Source organism: Dreissena polymorpha, chromosome 14 (genome assembly GCF_020536995.1).
Source record: "Dreissena polymorpha isolate Duluth1 chromosome 14, UMN_Dpol_1.0, whole genome shotgun sequence".
Classification (NCBI taxonomy): Eukaryota; Metazoa; Mollusca; class Bivalvia; order Myida; family Dreissenidae; genus Dreissena; species Dreissena polymorpha.
In genome coordinates this window covers 47,370,363-47,386,044 of record NC_068368.1, presented here as the reverse complement: position 1 = coordinate 47,386,044, position 15,682 = coordinate 47,370,363, and the positions used below count along the sequence as shown (strand labels likewise).

The 15,682-nt window shown below is 35.0% G+C and overlaps 1 protein-coding gene across 2 annotated transcripts in view; it reads right to left on the bottom strand.

Moving 5' to 3' along the window:
• Positions 1–7,275: 7,275 nt before the first annotated feature.
• LOC127858530 (NFX1-type zinc finger-containing protein 1-like) overlaps positions 7,276–15,682 on the bottom strand; it is a 64,313-nt gene continuing 55,906 nt past the window's right edge. For both annotated transcript variants that reach the window (XM_052395734.1, XM_052395735.1), the window contains exon 2: positions 7,276–14,561. In XM_052395734.1, the coding sequence (XP_052251694.1) occupies positions 8,440–14,547 (6,108 nt within the window). In that variant the 5' untranslated portion in view covers positions 14,548–14,561 and the 3' untranslated portion in view covers positions 7,276–8,439. The remainder of the gene's footprint in view (positions 14,562–15,682) is intronic.

The window sequence follows — 15,682 nt, the reverse complement described above, 5'->3', positions numbered from 1 at the left end:
AAATATCCATCAAATATGAGGATATTATAGTAATATCACTCCCACTATCGATTAGATCCGCTAACGAATTTATGTTTGCTTGGTTTTCAATCAAATAAGATTTGAATTTTTAGGCTTTTAAGACATCCCATTGGATTTTATAGTCATCGTCGTTTGATTGTGTATATGTAGGGTATTTGGTGTTTAGACTGAAAGCAAAATACTAGCCCCGAATGATCCGAAAATTCATTTTGATCTAGTATATCAAAATACGAAACGCAGTCAAAATCTCAAAGGTAATCCACAACGCTACTCCCACTGTATAAATGAAATGTAAATTCTCCGATGTCGCGGCCACTATGCAGTCGACCGTTACCGATTATTTAAGTGAACTTGATTGACAAAACTCGATGAGGCGTTTACCGTGCGCATCAAGCACATGTCCACATGAAAGAAACATCTGAATATGTATATTACACGATTATCGAACTGTGTTGTAATAGGATTACCCATTTCATATGCTATCGGAAAAAAATATGTTTAAAATTTTAAAGACATAGCTATCGTTACAGCACAGCAAGTTAAGGAATCAAACACGTAAAAAACTAGTATGTTATTGTCTATGTTGTAATGACTTTGATTTAAAAGATGAATACCATTTATTGTATATGCCGCTGTACACTGTAGTTAAGAAAAAAAGGCGTACATTTTATATCAACGCATCTGTATATAAATTCCACAAGTTACTAGTTTCATGTGACAAATCAATAATTTATAATGTGCGTAAATTTTTCAATGAAGTTTTTGTTATAAGAAATACAATGCTTAATAATACAGTAAAAAAAAACTTCAGTACCGCTTTGATAATACCTACGTGTTCTTACCATCGATTGTATTTACTTGTATTTGTATTCTTTAAAGACTATTATTTGTTATTTAATGTTATGCCTAGTTACGTGATCGTCAAAAACGTGTATTTAAGCATGAAGACGATATACAATTGTATACGAGTCAATAAACTGTCTGTCTTTGTCTGTCTGTCTGTCTGTCTGTCTGTCTGTCTGTCTGTCTGTCTGTCTGTCCGTCCGTCCGTCCGTCCGTCCGTCCGCCCGGCCGCCCGCCCGCCCGTCCGTCCGTCCGTCCGTCCGTCCGTCTGTCTGTCTGTCATATGCGTACTTTATGTTGTATTTAATGTGTGAATCGAGAAGAAAGCTGACAGTTTGGTATTTTCTAAAATTGAAAGACTATTGTGAAAAAGTAAACAACAACAGTTCATATATTTTATTTTAATCAACAATACGACATATAATATATATATATATATATATATATATATATATATTAATATATATATATATATATATATATCTACTATATATAAACTATAATAGAGTTATTATATCCATTATATTCCATGCCTTCACTGTAAAATATCAATTATATATTTTAACGTCCATTATAAAAGTTATCTTAAAGATATTCCCGTTTATGCACTTGGTAAACGAACTTAAAAAATGACTGTACTGAATATGTTTTTTAAATATAATAACAATTTACCAGTGCTAAGGTGTTTGAGTGGATTTTTTTTTAGAGTTTTCCAAATATTAGTTTGTTAAACAAAGTATTTCTAACTGTCGACGCGACTTGCTTAAAGGTATCTAAGAGTGTTTGCAAATAACATGATGAGCAATGACTATTTGTATTAGCACTAGGTATAACATACAAAGCGGTACACAGCAACACAATTTTATATATTCATTGATCAGTGCTATTTAAGACCGTGAAGTAAAAAAGTAAATCTATCATCATTATTCGTAATAAAAACTACATAAAGCATACAATACAACGATGTTTTAGGATATACTTAAACATTTAAATGTATACAAATAATACAAGTTGTATTTATAATAAATCAAGAACATTTAGATAAGATAAAACTTTCGTACTAACACTTAACATACTTAATATAAATACGTATTTAATTAATATGCAAGATAAGTATTGATGCAAAGCATCAAAGGGCGTCGGGAATTTCAGTGTAAAAGGCACTCAATGAAGTTACATGGAACGATTTTTTTTACTGTAAATATTAATATATTGGCCGATTACTTTAAACAAAATAGAAAAAGATACTGGTATAACCATTATCTATGATGTTGTGTTATAACTTCCCAAATAACCATTATCTATGATGTTGTGTTTATAATTCCCAAATAACCATTATCTATGATGTTGTGTTATAACTCCCAAATAACCATTATCTATGATGTTGTGTTATAACTCCCAAATAACCATTATCTATGATGTTGTGTTATAACCATTATCTATGATGTTGTGTTATAACCCCCAAATAACCATTATCTATGATTTTGTGTTGTAACCCCAAATATTTCATAGTTCATTTTATTAACATTGGTTTCCTTTTTTTACTGGCATCCGTGTGCAGTTTTCATTAATGGAACAGAACTGTGTAGGTTTAAAAAACATCTGCTTCATCTTGTAAGCGTAATTTCATATTTTTCTCAACTTCAAGGGGAGTTGATTCTGAACTTATTCTTACGTTGCTCATTTACGAAAGGGGTTGAGTACTCATTGATATGAAAACAATGTAAAAGTTTTAATGTGTTAACGACCCCCCCCCCCCTCCCCCCACCCTCTAACACATATATTTCATGGGCATAATAAAAACAAAAAAAATGGTTACAATAAAACAGCATATTTATTTAAACTAAAATGTCTACATCAAAACAAAAAGTTAACATAGAACACAAATAAAAGAATTGGATTCTACTGGGGCTCGAACCTTGGGCCTCTCACATGTGAAACGAGCGTGTTACCACTACATTACGGAACCGCTTGAAAAATCACCTTCTAACTAAGATATTAATAAGCTATTAATAGTCGGTTTAAATGTAAACCCGGAAGTTTAAACGATGGATAGTGAGCGGGGTTAAAGGTCCATACCAAAGGGTCCATACCACTGGCAAGATACGGGTCAGGCCTGCGGCCTTCTATATGTGGTTCTTAAAAAAACCTGTAGGAGGACTTGATAGTAAAGACACTGGGGTGCTGTGATGGTGCTCCTCATTGATAAGCGGCTGCTTCATTTATCAAGACTCATTATTACAATTAATAATACGTGTCGCGCTTCGCGTTCTATAGCGCCTTTATTAGTAACTAGGTGGTTGCTAGGATAGTGGAACAAAGAAGTTTTGTTTTTATACAAAACCAGAAAGTTTCACCGGTTCGCGTATTTGCCCAGTCCATGTGATCTTTTATTATTGCCCAGTCCCTTTGATCAGTTATTAATTAAAAGAATTAGCTTTGCATTATTGGCAATAAATGTTGTAGTAAATGTAATAGGCACAAATGCAGTACTTATCTACACTAATTTACACAAAAAAGCACCACTATGCAAGATATTCTGACAACAAAAATATATACATTGATCCGTAAAATAACTTCTCCTCCCATAAGCGAAAAAAAAGTATTACATACTAGTCGCCGCACTTCAGCGCGACGCCAATTATTTATCAATAATTTCAGAAAAGCGATAATCTCATAAAACACAAGTAAAAGCTAATTATTTGTTTTTAAAGTTTCATTCCCTAGCAGTGCCAAGTTTAAGTTTCAAACGACACATATATAAAAAATATCTTTGTTTTTCTCTTAAAAGACCACAACTGTTCATAACTCGGAAAATGTACACCACAATATGAAAGAAATCATAAAATATATGTAATTGAACATATAACTATGCTGATCAAGATGTTTTAAAGTACCACTCTAGAACTTAAATACCACGCAACGCACATGAAAAAATATCTACAAAGGGGACCATAACTCCGACTGTAAAATCTGCATGAAATACTTTTGAGGTCTTAATTTCTCGACACATCAACATATATACTTTCATAGACAGCCAGCCAATCGCGAACCTGTATGCCATTACGGCCGTAGTCCGATATTTACCTTATAATAACTATTATACCGTTTATAGTATAAACTTTATACGTTCTTTTCTTTAAAATAAACAATCTCAGTATATGAAATAACGCAACGAAAGAAACTGCTCTTTTTATGTAGATAATGAGGATAATAAAGATAATAATGTTATAGCAAGTGCATGCACGTCTGTGAATAAAATACGCTTATAAACAAAAATTATACATACACACATTACAAATGTACATAGAAAAGGCCAGTCAGTACAATATCGTATGTTCTTATAATACGTTTAACACTAACATGTACACTTCGCATACATAAAAGAACAAAATGTGGAAACAAACAATAATAACCGACACAAACTATGTTTGAATGCTAACACAAATATACTTAAAACCAATTAGAAACTTGCCACAGTAATGGCTTCTAATTCCCAATTACGCCTATCATATTGTTAAGCAAGTTTATGTAGTATAAGTACCACAGCTTGTCGAAAAAGTGGCGAAAATACTTAACCGATGCCCACACCGTTCAATCGCCTCCAACGACGACTGTGGATTATGCGACAACTTAAATAGTGTATACATGTCGTCGGAAAGCCGATTGTAAGTATTTCCATATTCTTGATATTTTACGTATTGGATTGAGCAGGTTTGAGCGTGTTCTTTGAGAGCCTAAGTAAGAAAGACTTTGTTAACGTAATCCTACCTTACTAGTTGCTTACTTTTCAAGAAATCCATTAGAATGAGGTAAAAAATCAAACAAATGCACCACTCTCACAGTCAAACTCCAATTTCACAGGATTTAGACCAAAGATAAATATGACAAACATTTTATTGAAATCATTTTTTCTTTCGGTTATTCCAAATTACAGCATCCCAAATGAAAATTTTTATCAACGATTAAATTCAAGTGGGTTTTGAAAAACGCCTCATGCATATTAACATATGACCCTCTATCCGCATAACTAGTGTCATGAACCCAGCTCAAGTACTTTTTGAGATATCGCAGGATCCAGAATCAGAAGAACAATCGAACGGACCGAGTTGCAATCCCAGAATAAATGTTTCATCTTTTTTCATAAAAATTGGCAAGATATCCAACATACATGTAAGTATTATAATATTAGAAACCGATATGCATGCGTAAAAGCTACACTATTTCGATCACAGACTAACAAACATAAATGAAGTGACATACGTTAAATTGTTTAGTAAAACAGACCATAATTACTGAAATGTTTTAAATGTAAGTATACCAAACTAAGTTGAAAGGAACACCATACAACTGTATACAAAAATTCTTTAATGTTCATACCATCGTACAAAAACCTTAACGTTAAATGCGCATATTTACAATATGTTCTTATACAAATTATGTGAAATAACACACAACTTAACGCACCATTTAACAATAAGATGCAACACACTTTTTTCGAAGTGGTCCAAAAAGTGAGATACCGAGTTTTATCAGGAAACTATATAAGTTAGTTTAGGATTGGTGACATAAAAAGGAACAAATCTGAAAGCCGTGGTTTTATCTTGACAAAATTAGTCATAAATGCAATAAAAGGCAGTAAAAAGTAATGGGTTTGAATAAATGCCTAAAATGTGCATTCAAACCTACATTTTAACTATTTTTAACAAAAAAGAAAACCCGTTAAATATAGGGCTTGGTAGTTCCGCAAAATAATTGATATACCTGAATTTGATTCGTTTCATATTGAATAATCTTAAATATCCATTAGAGTTCATTTTCGTTTAAATTTAATACATTTGAATAACAATATACGTGTATGTCCATTAGAAATACTACTGATATTAAATGATATTACTAGTTTTATGTAATTAAACATAAAATTAATATATAATATTTATACATGTTTAAACACATTTTTTTGAGAAACGCAGGTGAATTAAAAAGGTCAAATTAATACAAACAGCCTTATTTGTACTACACTTGTTCAAATTAACCACTAGACAAAATCACATCTACTTCTATTTATTACGGTGACTTCAAAATAAATTATGAGCAAATAATATATAAACCTATTTAAAAGGTCAACTATCGATTTAAAAACGATCAAAAAGAAAATAAATTAAAAAAAATACCAAACTCAGTCCTCTTTCGAGAATATGAATTGCCAATACAAAAGTATGTATATGTACTTGGATTTAAAAACAAGAGCTGTGTTTATGAAACACAATGCGCCCTACTGCGCTTTGAAGCCGCACGGCAGCTATTTTCGAAACAAGGTTATATTTTGAATGTAAAGGACACAGTGACCTTGACCTTTAACCAGTTGACATCAACCCATGTTTGATTGTAGATCTCAATGAGTTGCATGCACATGTGAAGTTTAAAGAACATATACCCAAGAGTTTATGAGCAAGGTTTGCACATGTGAAGTTTAAAGAACATATACCCCAGAGTTTTCATTTAATGAGCAAGGTTAAAGTTTAGTTTTCATTTTATGAGCAAGGTTAAAGTTTTGGGACAGACACACACACACATACACTGACAGACAGACAAACAGACATACAGATAGACAGACATGCCAAAACAATATACCCCCGATCTTTCGATCCGGGGGTATAAGAAAAGGAGTAATCAATAGGGAATACTTATATATCTTAAAACAACAACAACAACAACAACAACAGACATGGTGGATTTATCAAAATTTCCGTGTTCCCATTCACGCATATAGGTGCGTGAATCACGTACAAACCATGGATATTTAACGAATGAAGAATAAAAAAATACCACTTATTGTAAGTACACAGCTTTGAATGATTTTACTATTACTATCACCGTAACACATTCTCCATTTGATCCAGGTCATCAATGCTGTAGCAACCCGTCCTTGTATAAAGCTCATTCATTAATGCACTATTGACCTATTGACAGTGATTGCATTCTCCGGTTAGAGTAGTTTTGATTGATGCTTTTTCAATTAACGTGTCATAATCGTGCTACACACTTACAGACGCAACCTTCAATTGAATAAGCCCATACTTGGCTTTGACATCGAATGACTCTTAAAGTCAGATTCTCTCCATTACTAAAGACTCATTACACCTCCATTATAACAGGTGTCATCATCAAAGTCTTTTGCCTTAACGAGTTCTTTGTTAATTCAATATAATTGCAATTTATTAAAATATAAGAGAAACACTATTATTATTTTTAAATAAATACCAATATGAATAAAAGATACAACGATTTACTAGTTTGCGCAAAGGCTATTCAAAATATACTTAATGTGAACTCTGATTATTTCAAAACTTAGTATTTATATTAACAAGAGCTCCGCGGACAGAGACAGATGCCCCCCCCCCCCCCCCCCCCCCACCAAACAGGGCCTTGACGCAGCATTTTTTTTGCAACAAAACTGACCATAATACTTAATCTTATCACATTTAAATAAGTTTTTAGTTGACGCAGAATTATGAACTACTATAATTTTAATACTAGTGATGTCACGATGATCATTGACCTTAATTTCAATAGGGATTTTCTACTGTTCAAGGTCAATGCATCTGCAACGTATGGGGCCCATCATTCAATCTGTTGATGACATATCGAACGAAAACCAATTAAACACTAAATGTCACAGTGACGTTGACCTTTGAACTAGTGACCCCAAGTTTAATACGGGTCATCAAGTTCTAAGGCCAATGCACATATGCAATGTCAAGCCAATCGGTCAATTCGTTGACGAGAAATTGATCGGAAACCATTTTCAGACGTATTGTGACAATGACCTTGACCTTTGACCTAGTGACCCCAAGTTCAAAATGGGTCATCTAATGTCCAAGGCCAATACACATGGGAAGTATCAAGCCAATCAGTGAACCAGTTGACGAGTTATTGATCGGAAACGATTTCACACTTAGTGTGACAGTGAGCTTGACCTTTGACCTAGTGACCCCAATTTCAATATGGGTCATCTACTGTCCAAGGCCAATACACATGGGAAGTATCAAGCCATTGAATCAGTGAACCAGTTGACGAGTTATTGATCGGAAACGATTTCACACTTAGTGTGACAGTGAGCTTGACCTTTGACCTTGTTACCCCAATTTAAATAGGGTTCATCTACTGGCAAAGGCCAATGCACATATGGGAAGTATCAAGCAATTGGCTAATCCGTTCACAAGTTATTGATCGGAAACGAACTGGTCTACCGATAGACCGACCGACCGACCGACATACATCCTGCATAACAATATACCCCCTCTTCTTTGAAAGAATGGGGCATAATAACCTGAATCGAAAAAAAATGGTGGCGTTAACTGTTTTTACTTTTGAACCAAAATACGCTGACAAAAAAAGTGTATGTTATTTGTAGTTTATACTACTTTGATTAACCATAGACTCGGGTATACATGCCGTTTGATACATCTACAATGGTTCAAACGAAAATTAAGTTCTCTTAACTATCAATAATTACTACACGTATGTCTAATAGAAGACATAATCAGGAATGAACATTTTATATCCTACATGTTAGAGTATCAATGTCCCTTCTTCATCTATGACGTTTTCATCACCCATGTTACTGTATGCATTACTCGCAAGTTCATGTTCATTTTGAAACGGGTGTTCCACTGCCTTAGCTGCATGACCTTGGTCTGATACCGATCCCGCGTCTACGGATCCTTCAACGCATTGCTGTCTATTGTAGATTGTAACTGCTCTATTATCTTCAGGCGATGACACTTTTCTATTGAAGATTGCAACTGTTCTTTTTTCTTCAGTGGATGACCCTATTTGTTTCATTTTTAAAGATACTTGCAACTCACAAAGTTCCAATTTTGACTTGAGTTTAAAAGACGCCACGTTTATGTCCAGATCCGAAATGTTAAGAGCAGAAATGCTCGCATGCAGTGTACTTGAAACTGACATCAATTCAGTAAATAGGTCGCTGTCAAATCCAGGTGAACGTATAGCTCTAAAGCTAAGATCCAGGGCTTGGTCTACGGCGCTGTTCCCTTTACTATTTAAGTGTTTCTTAAGAAGACAAAACTTCAAACAGATTTGCAGTCTGTTTATTTCCCTTGATATTTCTGTCCAGAACTGTTTTGTCGTATTCAATTTTTCAGCCAATATCGCTTGCTTAATATAATCTTCATTTAACACACCGTCAACATGAATACTTTCAATTAAACCACTAGATTTAGCGGTCCCAATTAATTGAACAACTTTATATAAATATTGTAGCTTGTCTAGTCTTTTGCCCAAGATAGACAATGCACTTTTGTTGCCTTTTACTATTTGTCGATTTAATTGTGTATATTGCTGTTCGGTTATAAATCCAACATGTTTTATGTTATTAAGTTGACTAACAACATTCCTTGCTATTAATCTTACATCTGATGCTTGCAGTTGCGTGTTTGCTTTAATTATATCTTGCTTAACACGTTTAAGTCTTGTTGAATAACGTCTGACGTCCGTCTCTAAAAGCTTTCGACACAAAGTAAAAGGGCAATGTAGAGCAAAATCTTTCCTTTCAGAGTTTGCCTGTGTTTCTATACTCCTATCCAAATGCCCTACCTCAAATACGCACTTACAATCTGGTAGTTGAAGAAAAACAGTTTCCTCTGTAAATTCGTTTTCAGACTCATTTCTAATTAAGTGCTTGTTGCATATAATGCAGAGGCATTTTTCACCACAAAGTCCTCTGCATATATGTGTACATTCCAACTCTTTTCCACATTTCTCATTGCATGGCATAACGGAGCATTCATCGCGACAAATATTTTCACACTTCCCATGTTTACACTGGTAACAGCACTTGTTTTCGCATGAATTGCATGGCTCGGAACACTTCTTCTTGCACTTAATATTATGACTGCAAGTTCTTTTGCATTTTTGCGAACAAGGTGGACATTGTTCTTCACTGCATGGAAATGTACATTTATGACCACATGGGAGCGTCTTTCCACAAGTACCTTTGCACTTCTTGTGTATTTTGCCATCAAAACATGTCCCGCATTTTCCTGAACAAGGATGTCCACATTCATGAATTGCATTGCAATTAACTACGCATATAACACTCGCGACATCCATGTAACACTGCATTACAATTTCGTGACCACATAATAATTTGCGCGTCACTAATTGTTCACATTTCTGATTGTGCGTTTTTAAATGACACTGCATAACCATTTCGTGACCACATAATAATTCACGGGTCACTAATTTTCCACATTTCTGATTGTGCGCTTCGGATTGACACTTAAAACATTTTTGATCACAAGAATGCTCGCATGGCAAAATAAATTGACAGACTTCCTGGCATCTCCATTCAAATGGGTCCATGTGACATGGAAGATTCGCCACATGACGACACATGGGAATCACTTTCTCAATCTTAACAAAACAGCTTCCACACTCCTGAAAACATTTTTTGGTGCACTTATGTCCCATGGTGCAGTTCGAGTTAATTTTTTCACATGGCTTGTAACATGTAACAAACGTGTGAGTGATGTCACAAACATGGCAAGCTCTTGGACAGATATGCCCACAAGGCAATTGCATGCCGCAAGGTTTGTTGCAACCACCATCAGGAACACATGTAAAATCTTGTGCGCTAGAAGCTGCAGTGCACATTTTTGGATGATTTCCACACCGAAGAAGTAAATGAGTTTTAATAGAATCGCTTTCTTTCAATTCTGCAATAATTTCCTCCCATAACTGACTGCTTCTTTCAAGTAGCTTGAAATTTCCAATGACAAACATACCTTGTTTAGCCCTTGAAAGCGCCACACATATCCTGTTTTCAATTCCTACAAAGCCGATTGGATTTCGTTTTCGCGAATGGCCTTCCATACTGCTTCGTACTAAAGACAGCAGAATTATGTCATTTTCCTCTCCCTGGAAATTATCAATAGCTGTTATTCTTACACCTTCAAAAATTGATTTTGGCATTTCATTGCGTAGAAGCATCACTTGTCCCATATATGGAGTAAGAACAGTTATCTGATCCTTTGTGTATCCCTGATTCAGAAAATATTTACACAAGGCAGCCAAGTATTTGGCTTCATGAGGGTTGGAGTAACTTGTGGAATCACCAGAACAAGATTCTTCTTCTTCGTGACTTATAAACTGCATATTAAAATCAACTCCTCTGACCTGATCGTATCTAAAGACAGACTCGTGGTCTCGTAATTTTGGGTAAAGTCTTTCGCGACGCAGTAGTCTGGATATCTCTGGACGCATACGATGCTGTTCCTCAAGAGTTACACATGGAACATCATTTCTGACCATTCTCTCAAATAATGATATGTCCATTTCGTATTTTTTTGCAAGTTCATACACAGTTGTTGATGGCCGTAGTTGCTTGTGGTCTCCAATAAGTATTAAATGTTTGCAATTGGTGTTCAATGTAGTTATGATGTGCGATTCAAGAACCTCTGCGGCTTCTTCAACTATGATTATTTGGGGTTTGACTCTTTGCAAAACTTTCCTGTATTTTGCCGCGCCTGTTGTTGTCATTCCCATAACGACTGACTCTTTCAAAATGTGTACTGTTTCTAAATCACGAACTTCTTGCAAACTTTCCGTTGATATTCTAAACTGATCTTCGTGTACTTTTACAGCTTGTTTCAGAGCTGTTCTGCGTTTCTGCAACCAGTAAGCGTAAAGATCTAATCGTTTATCTTTATCCAAAGCTCGAATACTTTTTAGCCTGCATACAGTTTCCTCAGTCATAGGTCTCGCCTTGTTTAGCATAGTTTTTACTCTTTGTGCATTTTTTTTATGTCCAAATACGGTAATCCATTCTTCATCAGACAATTTTTTTTCCAATTTTTTCCAATTTTTGTCTGCTATAGATTGGTGATCTCTTTTATAATCAAACATAAAGTCGTCATCCATATCATCTAGCACTCTCTCTTCTTTCAACTCGTCGTCATCGGTTTCACTTTTTCCATCAATGTCTCCACTGCGTTTAGAATGTCCATGAAAATGATCTAGAGCCTCTTTTATTTTATTGACTTCATTGGTACACAACCACTTGTCCACTATACTATGCTTAGGAGCTTCAATCTTTGCAGTTAATGCATTAAGCTTTATTTTTGTAACTGGATCCAAAATGCCTCTTTTGAGCTCTTCAAACGAAAGTAATCGAGTATTCATTAATTTGGCAAGAGGTCCTTTCACATTTCCCGTGCATTCAACATGCAATGTTTTGTATATTTCTGCTTTTCTATAAAGATCTTTGTTGAATATGTTATCTATTTCATTCAGTTCTGCTATTGGAATGGGCTGTACTTCATGTAAAATGAACTGTGTCCATGTTTGCTTGATATGTGTTTGGGCATCCACGTTTATAGATTTATGGTTTGCGAATGGTTGGAAAGCTAGCCATGTCTGAAAACAGTTTTTTTCATCAGTTTGATTCATTTGAATCATTAAATCAAATTCCTTTGCGTGATTTTCATTCATATATGGTTCAAGTGTTTTTAATGATACAATATGCGAAGTGGTCCTTTTTATCTTAGCACTTATTTCTTCGATTTTTCTTTCACTATCTCTCAGTCGAGCTCTGCAGTCTTTTTCATTTTGCATAAGTTTGAACGACTGAGCTTGTAGCTCACGCCTTTTAGCCTTTACATTTCGAAGCATAAATGGTACAAGCTTCTCGTTTTTACATCTTCCACCGATTCGAATGATCCCTTCCCGATTACATACATTAGAAATTCCTTCAAGAAATTGATCAAGTGCATGATTTGTATAACATACAACCAATATTGGGCTTTTCTCTTCGCCAGTCTTCCAAAACGTACTGTTTTTCAACAGCAGCTCAGCTACTTTTATCCCAACAAATGTTTTCCCTGTTCCTGGAGGCCCTTGAATAATAGCGAATTCTTTTGTAATAGCTGTTTGAAGGGCGTGGTATTGTGAACAATCTAGACCCAAGTCAGAGCAGGTAGGCCATCGTTGTGTGTTTAACACAGGATATAGTATGCCTTTGATTTTATCTTTCAGAAGTGTTTGGAAATCATATTCAGGTCCACCATGGCCAAGTAAATAAGATGGGGGTTTAATGACAGTTTCACATTCAATAATGTATCTCATCATTGGCATTGTGTCCTTCAGTTCCGTTAAGCCTTCAAGAATGTACCTGTATGCTTCGAAGTAGGCGGTTGTTTCGGCCATCACAAATGACGCATTTCCTGAAAGGTCAAGCACACCATCTCCAACGTTTTCAAAATGCACTTCAATAGTACCGTCTTTCAATTCATTGGCATCCCTCTCAGTAATTGTTGCATAATGAATTGTGTCAAAGTTGTCAACAGACAAACAAACCAGTGAACCAAAAAGAAGTCGCCTTGATGATTCCCAGTTTACTATCTTAAGATGTGAAGTATCAAACTGGAGAACATGGTTGATTCCTTTTCCAGAACAAACAGGCTGCATTATCTGTACGTTCTGATATATCCGAACATTGCGCAAGCGATTTACACTCAGACCATCCTTAATACAACTTCTGTACTCGTGAATACCCTGTCGTAGGGGCTGAACATAATCTTCCCGCAACAAACGGAACTGAGTATCTAAATAAGTATCTAAAGAATCATACCTGCCTTTTGTCTTATTCGCTCTTAGAAATGGTAACTCATTGATATGTATATCATCAAGTGTAGGGAAAATGCTTATTTCTCGAAAATTATTTGGTGGGGTCATATCGTGTTCGCCAGTCTTGTATACAGGTTTTTTCTTTGCTAGGTCAGTGTCAGTACGTCTTTCATGTTCTGTTTTAACTAGACCAAACACGGCTTCCAGGCTTTCAGTGTCAAACTTCAAACCAGAAAATAAACTCGGAAATTGTTTTAAAACTATAATTATAGTATTGCAACCTGGTAGTGTGGAAGGGATGGTCGACATAAGTGCCTGAAGGAATTCTGAAATGTCACTAAGAAATAACCCCATCTGTGTTAGATTACTGCATATACAATGTGCACTTCTATCTTTCATTTGTAACTTGCTCAAAAGGTGCAATATCTTTGGAATTAAGACGGGATGAAGCCTGTCTAAAAATTCTCTTAAATTTGATTCAATATCTGACTTTGTTGCAAGAACGAGTGCTTTAAGTATGTACAGAGCATTATCCTTAAAATCGAAAGATTTTTCTATCAACTCGATAAAACCGCTTCTAGACTGACTTAACTCCAAGAACACTTCATTAGGATTCCCGTCCTTGATAAGGTCTTTCAGCTTACCAAACCGCATTTCTCTTTGTTCCCTTGGCGCTTTAGGCATTGATTGTTGTTGTTCTTGTTGGTCATCACAACTCTGATTTTTTTGATAGAATACTCCTGACTCATTCAAAATAGACTGATGGCGTTGCCCACGGAATGTACCTCTACCTCGCCGTTGTCCACGGTGACCATATCGCCCACCTTCTGTTATTAAGTCAGACCTATCTTTACTTTGAGCTCTGTTCTCTGCAATACCCGATATATCGCTGCTAAGCGCTCGACCTCTGGGTCGTCTGTTCGGTCTATAGCTACCTCTCCCGCGTCCGCGCTCTGTTGCTTTGTTGTCTATGTCGGCCTCATCGTCAAATATTCTATGCGCCAATGTCTGATTGCTATCACCTGTCGCCATGTCTTGATTTGTTTCTTAAAAACACACATATTGTTTTTTAATGCTAAATACTGAATAGTTGAACCTATAATTGATATGAAAATGTTTACATGTAAAACACGGACCAAGATTACTCTTTAAATACTCGTGCAATAAATCAAAATAGTGAATCAAAATTAGCAAGGATCCATAATTATATGAACCTTCCTAATGTGCATTAGTATTCGTTTATTAATTGTATTAAAATATGAGTTATTATATGACTCGTTATTAAAGGGACCTTTTCACGTTTCGACAAAATTGACCAAAACATATTTAAGATTAGCAAATTTTCGTTGAAGTTATGAAATTTGCGCGAAAACAGTAATCGTAAACATAAATCATGCTCTAAAGTATCCATTGTATGCATCTTTTGACGATTTAAAAGTTATTAGGCATTACAAACGCGTAACGATTGAATAATATTGAAGGTTTTGTTGTTATCGTCATGTATGTTGTGACACTACCAGGAGTGCTTATAATATAAAGTATAAAATACATCGCTTACTGAATGAGAACGGATGGCCGAGTGTTTTATTTTATGGACTTTTACTCTTAGGGTAATTGGTTCGAGCCAAGTTGAGGATTACTTTTTTCTTTCTTTATTTCTATTCTTTTTTTTTTAACAGGAGATACTTAGTTACAATGTTTACATTGATCAATTTAAAGCATTTAATAACAAACTTCAATACATGCCAAAATCTGTGAAATGGTCCCTTTAAAAGATGAGTAAATAAAAATAAAAATTATGTTTTAATTGAACACAAATTATATAAATGTATGCATATTGAGTTATTTCATGTCTTATTTGATTTAACGAGTTCAAGAACTGTAAAAAGGGGGTACAAATAAAAACACTAGATAGACTGCTGTCGCACAAAATTTCAATATTTAATAGCCGATTAAAACAGGAATAAATATTCTTAGAAACCCAAGATAAACTTGAGTGGCTGCTTGCAAAAGCAGTTTCCGCTCTGAAACTGACAAAAGCTTCATTTGTTACGTATTACTTCAAAATGTTATGTTGACTTTTCGGCAGTACAATATGTCGCAATCAACAACCGTGTAGATCAATGTGAAGATCAAAGCCAAACGATGAATAACTTATATTTTCCCG